The sequence below is a fragment of the Lytechinus pictus genome, chromosome 15, assembly GCF_037042905.1.
Source record: "Lytechinus pictus isolate F3 Inbred chromosome 15, Lp3.0, whole genome shotgun sequence".
NCBI lineage: Eukaryota > Metazoa > Echinodermata > Echinoidea > Temnopleuroida > Toxopneustidae > Lytechinus > Lytechinus pictus.
Window position 1 is genome coordinate 14,623,309 of NC_087259.1, and position 12,434 is coordinate 14,635,742.

The 12,434-nt window shown below is 35.8% G+C and overlaps 1 protein-coding gene across 1 annotated transcript in view; it reads right to left on the reverse strand.

Annotated features, from left to right (window-relative positions):
- Positions 1–3,246: 3,246 nt before the first annotated feature.
- The window catches only part of LOC129277794 (serine/threonine-protein phosphatase 1 regulatory subunit 10-like), a 38,505-nt gene continuing 29,317 nt past the window's right edge, over positions 3,247–12,434 (reverse strand). The window contains exons 17-20 of the mRNA XM_064110253.1: positions 12,273–12,372; positions 11,416–11,607; positions 8,985–9,212; positions 3,247–7,311 (exon numbers count right to left, since the gene is read on the reverse strand). Of these exons, the coding sequence (XP_063966323.1) occupies positions 7,214–7,311; positions 8,985–9,212; positions 11,416–11,607; positions 12,273–12,372 (618 nt within the window). The 3' untranslated portion in view covers positions 3,247–7,213. The remainder of the gene's footprint in view (positions 7,312–8,984; positions 9,213–11,415; positions 11,608–12,272; positions 12,373–12,434) is intronic.

A 12,434-nucleotide genomic window follows, 5' to 3' on the forward strand; every position in this document is an offset into this window, starting at 1 on the left:
ATGAAGAGAATGAATAAAGAGAACATATTAAAGATGTGATTTTTTTGGTTTGGAAGTTTAAACAGACAAAAATATAAACATCGGAGAGAAAGCGCAGATATAATAAACAAAAAGAGGGACACTGGTTAATTAAAGTAATATTACAGATAACCTACCAAATATTTACAGAAAGACTGAAGACAGACATGTCCGTAAATAGAACAGTGAACAATGACCGAAAACAAATTATGAGATCATACTAATATTCCCTCTATATGTCTACATGTATATTTATGTATAAATATGTCCATAACTCCTAGCCAAACTTTTTAGGTAATTGTTTTCTTAAGAAAAAAATATGTATATGATATACGACAGAACGACAACTTGTATGTACCAAAAATACAAATATAATTTTCCTCGATCAACCATAAAATATTCAGGACCGAGTATATGGAATAGCCTTCCTAGTAGCCTGAAATCTTGCCAAAGTCTTTCGACTTTTAAACGAACATTCAGACATTTTCTTCTGAACTCATATTAATTTGCCTTATCCGTTCCCCCCCCCCTTGGTTTTTCGTTTTGGTAGATCTTTTGTGTTATAGGATTGACCTTTGAAAGGTCTTGAGGCCTATTGTTAATCCCACCACTTTCTGTTATTTACTCTATTTATAATGTACCCTTTTGTATTAATGTTTGAATGTGTTTTTTATGCTATTGTACCTGTACTTTCATCAGATTGTGGAAAATAAATAAATCTAAAATCTAAATCTCTGTCAACTTGTGAAAATTTGGAAATCGTCTGCAGGTTGTGTAATACAATCAGAATATGAAAGGTTTTTAGGACCTCAATAAAGAAGGAGGCTTTTGAGAGGGGCCTTACACTAAATGAGATGTAAGTAATGAAGGAAAATACATCATAAGCACACTTAAGATATAAAATGCAGATTTGTACATTAAACAAAGAAAAGATGGATCTTTAATATGATGAGGTACAGACTGATCTCTTTGACTTTCAGCCATTTCCTCTGCAAAATGGTACCGGACTCATGAATTGATATGGGGAAGCGAACTTCTAGAATGCCCTTGTGAGATGCTATCATTGACTACATTCATGGAAGACTGGGTCTAGATAGGTGAGATGCGGCACTTGAATAGTGGGTTACGGTGTTTTCGTGTCCCCAATTCAATCCAAAGTGGGTGCTTGTCCGCCCCTTAGCGGGGTAGATTACTGGGTCAAGGCTATTGATGTTGGCATTTAACATTTTTATTTTTTTCTTCAGGTCATTCCTTATTTTTACCTGTCTAATGAGCGAAACGTCCCGGCTCATTGTCGCCAAAGACAGCGGGAATTCATGTACTAACCCAAAACTCGTTTAAAATGTCTCGTTATTTTCCCTTATTATCATCATATCTTATTTCTTCTTTCTTCTGTGGGCTTCATCACTTGATTTCTCCCTTTGAAATGGTCTTCCGTTTTAAGACCCATCCCGGCTTAAATCTCGATTTTTCCCCTTTGGTGACATTTCCATGATTTGTGAGCGTCTCCTTTGCAATTTTCCTATTTTCTTATCGTATGAACCCATGGTTAATAATATTTAGATCTTGATGTACTAAATAGAGACTTTACACACTACAATTAACCCTTTCTACAATTTCCAGCACAACACTATTTTCTTTTTAGAATCAAGAATAATTAACCTGTCTTCGTACATAGCAAAATATTTATCATTTTCCTTAAAGAATCATCAAATTGGCACTGATTTAATTATTCTTTATTTTTGCTGGGATAATTTTCACCCTATACGGGAGGTGATGACGTATTCTATATCTCCTCTCTTGCTCTAATACTTACTGAGTATTTCCGCCATTCTTACTTTCCCTACTCCTCTTCTCGAGTACTGTCATCAAGAATGTTATGGAAAATCGCATCAATGACTAGCGTTTCCATGGTAACGAACTGTAGATCCTCTATCTTCTGTTTATATGTCGGCCTAATGACGCACATTGGAAGCACTATTCTCTTACTTCATGTCTTTAAAGAGACAAAGCATTTGCCTTTTCAGTGGATCCCTCCATTTTCTCAGAGTCTTGATTTATAATGATTATGATAATATGCTTTTTTATAATACTTTACTTATGGAAAATATATATTGTACCTACTTAAATTTATATCATTAGTATAAGTTTTATTTGCAAATGTCATTGTAAATATTTACGACCATTTTGTTTTGATTATTTTAAGTACCCGTTTAAAACAAGTTGAACGCCTCTGGCAGTCTCGCCTGCATTACGCGATTCAATATAACATCAGTTCTGACTTTAAAAACAACTATTGAATAATTATTCACAAAAACACCATTCATATGATAATGAAATACTATGTTAATTGACCCTTAATGACCTTGATCATGCAACCCGAAACCCATGCAAGATGTTCAATGATATACTTGATTACTCTCATGTTTTATGAACCAGATCCATAAACTTTCAAAGTTATGACGGCAATTCAACAAATACATGTACCCCGAAACATCGCCTAAGTTTGTTGACCCTAAATGACCTTTGACCTTGGTCAGGTGACCTAGAACTCGCACAGGATGTTCAGTGGTAATTGATTGCTCTTATGACCAAGTTTCATGAACTAGATCCATCAAGTTTCAAAGTTATGATGGCAATTCAACAAATACCCCCAACATATGGCCAAAGTTCGTTGACCCTTAAGTGACCTTTGACCTTAGTCATGTGACCCGAAACTCAGGCAGGATGTTCAATGATACACCCTTACCCTATGTCCAATAAGTTTCATGAACTAGATCCATAAACTTTCAAAATTCTGACATTAAAAAAACTTAACAATGGTTAAGATATCGATGTTGATTCCTCAAAATGGTCATTGACCTTGGTCATGTGACCTGAAACTCTGGCAGGATGTTCAGTAATACTTGATTTCACTTACGGCCAAGTTTCATGATCTAGGTTCATATACATGTACTTTTTAAGTTATGATGACATTTCAAAAACCTAACCTTCGGTTAAGATTTCAATGTTGACGACGCCGCGCCGCCGCCGTCGGAAAAGCGGCGCCTATATATAGTCTCGCTCTGCTGACAATAATTAAATGGATTATACGCTCGTTTTCAATGTCTAATTCACATTAGTCCTTATACTCTTTTCCGTTCTTTTCCACATTCATTCATTATTCACTCTCATCGCGCTTTATACTCTAACAATACACACTAAAATAAACATAAATAAACCAGAATATATAGTACAAATAATGCAATATCTTTAATTCGTAACATATCGGTGACATTTTTACAATACATGTCAATGCCTGGCGTTTAGGCTACATGAAGCTCACAAAATAGAACAAATATGATTCGACATTTACAAAGATCAACAAATGGCGGATTCAAACATTCTATAAATCTGCATAGCAATTGTTCATTTATAAGCCAACTCTAAGATGTAAAATATTAGCGCACGTCACTACGTTTCAAAATCACTTTGAATCGAATGTTGCGTATCCATAGGTACACAAAGAAAATTATTTTGTAACATTTCTCGCTGTTCGCAAGGTCTTCTAATCAACATGATCATCAACATTCTTTAAAAGGAATTGTCGTATCACCAGCCCGATTTGACATTTGTCATGTATTTTCAGACTTTCAGAAAATATATGTTTGTTAAGGAGAGACATTAGGGAAGCTCAAGAATCCAGCATTTTATGAATAGTTGGCGCGCGAATTAGAGATCGTAAATGGTTTGACCCACGCAAAAAGCGCATTTGATGCGTGACAGAACGATCAGAAACGGGAATGGAAGGGGCAGGGGACGAGATATGAATTTGTGGCATAGGGTTTGGGTTACGGGGGTCTATCGTATCATTATTTGATTTGCATTTACAGCATTAATGACCAATTTAATAGCCCAAATCTAGCCACAAAAAGAAAGAAAAAAAGGAAGGAAAAAAAAAGGGGGGGGGGGCGACGAACCTGATCGTGTGTCATTACCCCCCCCCCCACCCTTTCATCTAATAGACGGTTGCTAGTCTCAATTAATACCAAATTGGTTCAGGAATTTTATTCAATTACTTGAAATGAACTTTTTTCATGCTTATGATACGAGTTTAGACATATGTACCATTTCTCCCTCTTTTCCATGTGTGGCGTTTTTTCTGAAGTGACTGGGAATATGTATGTATAATTCTTTCATGTGCCATTTTTTCTGCCCCATTCCTCTATTGCTTGTTTCATATCTATATTTGTCTAAATAAAGGAAATTTGTACCCCCTTTGAATAAGTATCTTCTATAAAATGGAAAATTGCCCATCAAAAAGTGAGGTTGCATAGTTTGACAAACTGGTTTAAAGATAAGCAAAAGAGAGGATACTACAAAAAAAGCTTGAGAAGAAAAATGAAGGAAACGAAGGGAAGAAAAGAAATATGGAAATGACAATTTTCAAGAAAAATTAATGCATTTATGTAATTTTCTACTTAAATTTTGGTATTGGGTGCATCAGTTCATGAAGAACACTGTAAATCTTTTCTTTTAATTCATATATGGACCCCCCAAATCTTTATACAAGATACTTTTGTCCCTCTAATACTTGAATGTGTTCCTTGTATGCATTTTACTTTTGTTAATTATATTTTGGTATAACATTATGACTTGTCTTTCCATGCTTGTTTCTTATTAAACTGGGCAGGTTGAAAAGACAAAAAGATATGTAAGTCCCAATCAGAATTACCCCCCTTTTTATTCATTAAATATTGTTGGAAATCATGCGTTTGTCAGTTAAATTCAAATCTTTTTAATTTCATTTCTGTCATGAGAATGCTCTGAGGGCATTATTCACATGTGTAGGCATATTTTCTTACCTTACCTTAATGAAGAATAGAATAGTCTAATTACCAGTCTCCAAATATGAGATGCAGAGTTGAGTTAATTTGCAGGCACAAACCCTTTTTGTGTCTATCTAATTAAATATCTAGTTTTCAAAGTGGTAAACTAACTTAGATGAATGTTCTGTAGTGCCTTAAATATACAACTTTTAACTTGCAACAGGCTACTCTCTAGGACCTGCAAATTAATTAATATTACAATTAGGGTCTGTGCCTGCAGACTAGGATAAAGATACTCCAACCTTCGGCAGCACATTAAGACGAAATAAAGCCAAAAAACAATTCATGATTGATTGTATAAAAATATAATCCTCTCTCTATAAGCATACATTTTTTGTTTTCAAAACATCACAACATATATCAAGGATTTGTCTCATTGTTATATTCCTCAAATTGGCAAACATTGAAATGTGCCTGCCTGGCATAGCACCACAAATCAATCAATTTATGAAAAATCATGAAATTCAATAATGCAACCTAAATCAGGGTAATGAATTGTCAAATTAATGATGGACTCGTTTTTCACAAAATTAAGCAAGCACATTTAGAAAAATTATTCAGGAAAATCTGTAAGATTTTACAGCTTTGTAAAAAATACATTATTCATGAATGAGATAAGGGCAAGTCCTTTCTATTTTCATTGATATCAATTAAGTGAAAAGAAGTATCAGCCATGCAAGAAAATACCACCCATCTTCTTTTCATATTTTTGTTTTATCTAACTGCTTCTCAAACTAGTTCAATAATATGAAGGTTATTGATTTCAACATCGTTATTTGGCAGATAATTGCAATCATCTTTATAGAGCTACATGTAAATTGAGGACATCATGACAGAGGAGTTAGCACCATTGACATTTACATGAAAATGTATGCATGTGCAGAGATAAGGAAACCATTTCTAGGAAAAGGATCTTTTATGGGAGTAGATATATATCACTGAATATTTCCTTTTCGGAAAGAGAATTTGGCTGGAGCTGGAGCTTAAACTAGACTAATAATATCTGTGCACTTGGAGTACAATAATTCTTGATAAAATCAATAATTACATCCAGCACGATACTGGGTTATACCCTTTCTTTAATCTTTCATTTCTACATTGGTAATACCTGTTTGTATACAGGTGTGCTCTTATCTTTTTTGAAATAATTGTGCACACTTTTATCAAGTACAACGGTTGGAACGAGGACTAGGAGAAGAACTATGTCACACCAGGGGCCCGTAACACAAAGCTTAGCAATGACCGTAGAATTTTTTTTCTACGATTGATTGCATTGACTGCGATGTACAATCAATCATGAAAATCAAGCGTACGATTAATCCCTAACCTTTGTGTTACGGGACCCAGATGCATCTTATATAACTTGTTAATTTTTCAGAGATGAATTAAACACTGGTCTATAATATCACAGTCGTCAAGAGTGAAATGTACACAGTTCATGGAAGCTTGTCCTTCATCGTGTGACTCAATCCTCTGGTGTCAACTCCATTATTTACTCTGTCTATGACTGTTTTTTTTATGGAAGCTGATTTGTTTTTGGAAAATATAAACTTTCTTGGAGTTTTCTTCAACACAGCCATAGTTTTTATTTTTGGTCTTAAAAATTAATGCAACTGAATAAGAGTTGTATGATACCACATTTAAAAAAAAGTTCTTTTGAAATTTGTTGGGAAGAAGTTTCCAAGTTCTCTGAAGACATAATTCGCCAGGTAAGTGTGAAGACAATACTTGAGAAGCTCCTATCGTTTGCTCGCTGAATACATTTTCCATGATAACTCTGTATGCGGCCAAAGAATCAAACCGGACGTAGACTTCTTCCACCTTCGAGGACAGATTCCAAGGATGAAGCTTTTGAATGAAGAGAGCACTTTCTCGGTGAGATGGAAAATGATACTTGCGGTGATATGTCAAATTTCAAGTCAGTATACCAACAAGAACATACATATTAGCAATGATTCTCCTTACAATGGAGATCATCCGCAATCAGGGTACAACAAATCCGTTCTATTCCCTAGAGCCTAAAGAATTGACTGGCAATGGAGTCGTTCTACTGGCAAGTCTCCTTTCTTCTTCCGTTTCCTCCATTCACGCCTGTTTAAAACAGTTCTCGGAAAAGGCAGCAACTGTTAACATTGTTTTTTGTTTGTCTTAAGGCCATGATCAAAATCTCTGGATGTTTATAAACTCTTGTCTCTAAAGCTCCTTCATAGCATGATCTGAGATCTCTCCTCCAGTCATCCTCTGGTTGCATGCCCTTTACCCCTCCCCCTATCAATTTCGTGACGGACGGATCAAGACGCCGAGGCGGGGTTTCAGGAGTAGCGTCGTCATGACGGTGGTTTGTTGCTACCGGGATGTAGAAAGAAGCATTCGTTTCCTCTCATACAACCCCTTTCAGACTGAAAGTGATAACACACTTGCCGACCTACAAACAAAGATACAAATAAAGACATTGGGAGGTATTTTCATAATTAAATCAAAGTTTAACCCTAGACTAAACCGAAATGTCAGTTCTCACACTTCTATGGAATGCCAGATTTTACTTCTATGGAATGCTAGGTTTCATTTTAATTCTTCTGCATTCATGGCAAAGATAATTCACCAAATGATTTAATAGAACTGAATTTTATACTCATATTTTTCTCATTTCACGACACAATTTTTGGACACCTTTAGCCAAAAAAATCAAATAAATTTTCACATCGTGAATGAGTTGACAACTGGCACTCCATAAAAGTGAGGTCGAAATTAAACTATTGCTGTGAGTATATGGGTTAAAGGGATGCTCTGGGCTGAAGATATCCATATCTAAATAAATAGAGTAAAATTCACAGAGCAAAATGCTGAAAATTTCATCAAACTCGGATAACAAATAACTTTCCTTTTTCTTATGTTATTACATGAAATCATAATTGTTTCATTTTTTCATAAATGTGTAAATGATGTGTCTCCATTATGATAAAATAAGTTGCAGCAAGAAATAACTAATGCACTTAATCAGTTGCCAATCCAATTGTTTTAGTTTTTGGTAGAAAATTTTTGAATAGACCTAATTTCATATAATAAAATACAAAAGAACAAATGTGGACATGATATCATCAGCCCACCTAATAAATATTCATGAGGATATGCCTAGAACTGTTTCACCAGAATAATGCAAATCTTTAAAATTCAATAACTTCATTATCCGATTTTGATCAAATTTTCAGCATTTTGCTCTTTGAATTTTACTCTATTTATCGATATAAATATCTTCAGCCTGGAGCATCCCTTTAATAGTATTACAGAATTTTGAAATTATTTTGAAATCACATACTTGCAGTGTGAGACAAGAAATGTGGACAAAATAAAATTCCAATTTCAGAGACATTACATGGAACATTAAGAAGAAAAGACAATGCAATTCACTTTATCGTTGGACTGTTGGCAGATATGACAATATTTGTGTGTCAGCAGAAAAATAATAATTATCATAATCTGTTACACCACCTCATGCGAACTCTACAGCTTAGTCATTCACATGCATCTATATCAATGTTAAAAAGTAATTGTATGTTGTATTTATTTTGACAATACATCTATTGTAAGTATTGATCTTTTACAAATACAGAAACTAGCGAATTGTGAATTTTATTCCTTGATTGTATATTGATATGATTCTAATAATGGTAAATCTTCACATGTATTGCATTGTCAATTTAATCTCACTTTGCCGGATTCCCATTTGGTCTCATCTAACAGAATTTTATTCTGTTCATTCATAAATGAATCTGTCTAATTTCTGGTTCAGGATTTGCCTGTTTCATGCAATACCCACTTGGTCTATAACTTACACTACCTAATACCACTTATACTATCTGATCATATAAAAAGGATGAAAATTAGAAGACAGTATTGGTACCAACAGGATAAAACAGCAAAATAGACTATTTGCGATGGACGAATCCTTATTTATTTTTCATTTTTGATTATGTCTGTTAATAAGGAATCAAGAAGTAATGCAATCTTCACAAACAGAGTAGACCAAATAGATTAAGCCATAAACATTAGACCAACTGGTATTAGACCAAGTGGCTACAACCCACAAACATCACTTACCACCAGAATTTTTATTGCCACCCCTTCCTCCTCTCCATGGCCCCCTGGGGCCCATCCCTCTATCAGGGGGTCCGCCACGCCCTCGATCATGGGGTCCGCCACGACCTCGATCAGGGAAGCCACCCCTACCACGGGGTCTCATGCCCCTCCCTCGAGGCCCTGGAAAGTTAGGGCCAGGCCCAGGTCCAAAATGGGGATGGAACTGCCCACCGGGTCCCATCCCAGGTCCTGTTATAAAAAAAAAAGAAAAGAAGAATTTGTTATTATCCTTAAATGCCAAATTTGCCGGAAGGTATGATACAATAAAGGGAAAGTCCATACAGCTCACATTTATTAACAAGTGGAATGCCTCTGGCCGTCTCACCTGCATCACGCGATTCAATATAGCAGCAGTGCTGATTTTGAAAACTACTATAACTCGCACAAGATGTTCAGTGATACTTGGTTACTCTTATTTCCACGTTTTATGAACTAGACCAATACACTTATAGAGATATGATGGCAATTCAACAAATACCCCCAACGTGGCCAAAGTTCTTTGACCTTACATGACCTTTGACCTTGATCATGTGACCTGAAACTCGCACAGGATGTTCAGTGATACTTGATTACTATTATGTCCAAGTTTTATGAACTAGACCAACACACTTTCAAATTTATGGCTGTAATTCAACAAATACCCCAATTTGGCCAAAGTTCATTGACCCTAAATGACCTTTGACCTTGATCATGTGACCTGAAACTTGCACAGGATGTTCAGTAATACTTGATTACTATTATGTCCAAGTTTCATGAATCAGATCCATAAACTTTCAAAGTTATGATGGTAATTCAACAGATACCCCCAATTCGGCCAAAGTTCATTGACCCTAAATGACCTTTGACCTTGGTCATGTGATGTGAAACTCATGCAGGATGTTCAGTGATACTTGATTAACCTTATGTATAAGTTTCATGAACTAGGTCCATATATTTTCTAAGTTATGATGACATTTCAAAAACTTAACCTTAGGTTAAGATTTTGATGTTGATTCCCCCAACATGGTCTAAGTTCATTGACCCTAAATGACCTTTGACCTTGGTCATGTGACATGAAACTCAGGCAGGATGTTCAGTAATACTTGATTAACCTTATGGCCAAGTTTCATGAACTAGGTCCATATACTTTCTAAGTTATGCTGTCATTTCAAAAACTTAACCTCAGGTTAAGATTTGGTGTTGACGCCGCCGTCGCCGCCGCCGTCGCCGTCGGAAAAGCGGCGCCTATAGTCTCACTCTGCTATGCAGGTGAGACAAAAATGTTAGAGTAAACTTTTATCTATTAAAGGCAATTCAATGGGTGGCTAGGAAATGTATTCTTCTCAATCTGCCTTCTTCACTTCTTAAAGTGATCATTTCACTTTGTTCTGATTTAAAAATTCTCCTTTTGGTTCCTGAAAATGGGCTAAACATTAGGCTTATAGTGTAAAAATACCATCCCAAAAGTTTCAAAGTATTATATTTACAGGATCAATTTAAAAACCTTGGAGATGTAAACCAAAGTTTGAAAATAATTGGGAGTTGGTTTCAATGACTATGTGTATACAGGGAATCTGTGCACCACAACACATTAATTCTAGATGAACACAGCATGACCTACATACAGTGTGTACAAGGTATACACTGAATGTACAGTGCAGCTAATGGCGTGTGTATAGGAGATACACACAACAGAAGGCAGTCAAAATAGCCAACTGACTTTTTGAATTGGAGAAAACTGGTCATAAGCTGAACCCGTCTACTAGACGGTTCTCAAAATCAGGCTAATTGCTACTTGTATCTAAATTAGAGTTTGTCATCCTATATTGTGGTCTGTTTCAGGGTTTTTGAGGACAAATACAGGCACTCATACGCACGTTTCAACTCAGTTTGAGAATTTTTTTAATCAGCTGCTCACAAAGTTAAACGATCCCTTTAAGATTCTTGTATAAGAGACAAGTTGTATCGAATATGCCACATATTTTGCATACATTTTTTTGAAATTGTAAATTCACAGATTCATTTTCATGATTTAATTAAGTTTTTTTTTCTAGAACAAGGTTCACAAAAAACTCTCCTAATGTTGCTAATTCGTTCTTCGCATTCAATAGAACATGCATAAAATTTTACAAACTGGGCATATGTATTGTACTGCATTTGAGGGGGGGAATTAAAATACAAGGTCCCTAACATAAGTCAGCGTAGTGTTTTGTATAATCTTTTACAACTCGTTCCCACTGCTGTGCGATCCTTCACAAATGCCATGATCAGCCGTTCATGAAAATTTCTCACCATTCAAGAATTTGAATTTGTTTAGGTACCTAAAGAAGCCAACATGCATGGACTTTTTAGTGTAACCCCTCTAGATTTCTAAAAAAGCCCCCCAAAACAATACACAAACTTGATGCCTTACCATCAAAGGGTGGTCCTCCACCCATTGGGCCTGGACCGGGACCCATAGGAGGAAATGGTCCTCCGTGGTCGTTATGAGGTCCAAAGTCTCCTGGTCCACCTGGACCAAAGTTACCTGGTCCACCTGGACCATGTCCTGGACCTTGGCCAGGGTGGAATGGGGGTGCGTTACCTCCTTCATGCTGTTGGTTATCTGGAGGAAGTAAAGGTCAAAGGTGAAATGTCAATGTTAAATATGTTCAATTCGCTGCTGTGAAAAATCACTCACAAAAAAAAACTTGACCATTTTCCTACAAAAGAACTTTGTTGCTTTTTTTGTGTGCAAATGAACCATAAAACATGATCACTAATTCTAAATAAGTGGAACACATCTGGCAGTCTCGCCTGCATTATGTGATTCAATATACCAGCAGTGCTGATGATATATAATAAATTATTTACAAAAGCACCATTCATATAATAATAGAATACTATGTTCATTGACCCTAAATGACATGTGATCTTGATCATGTGACCTAAGACTTGTGCAAAACAATCAGTTCTACTTGATTAACCATATGTCCACATTCATGAACTAGATCCATAAGCTTTCAAAGTTATGATGGAAATTCATGCAGGTGAGACAAAAATTGAGACTGGAATTAACAAATGCTGGATTAAAACAAATACAGAAGCTATTCTCACAGGAAGAAATGTTGAGTTTATTCTACTTGTAAAGCATAAAATAATAGGTCTAGTAATACTGCTACCCTGATACCCTACTTCTTAGAAGGTGATAATGCCTGTTACAAATGCCCGATATCTCCAAAGAATGCCTAAACCAGGCTAAATGAGTGAAGAAGTGGAATGAGTTCTTACCACCTGGATTCTGGTTTTTGAAAGGTTCCAGCATTTCTTTCAGTTTGTCAAGGTTTTCTTTCTTCAGGAGATCGCTTCCGGTGCTGTCAGGTCCACCCTCCTGCAAGCATAATAGAAAAAAAAATCATTAGCTATGTTAATCATCTTGATATTGCACTTGGG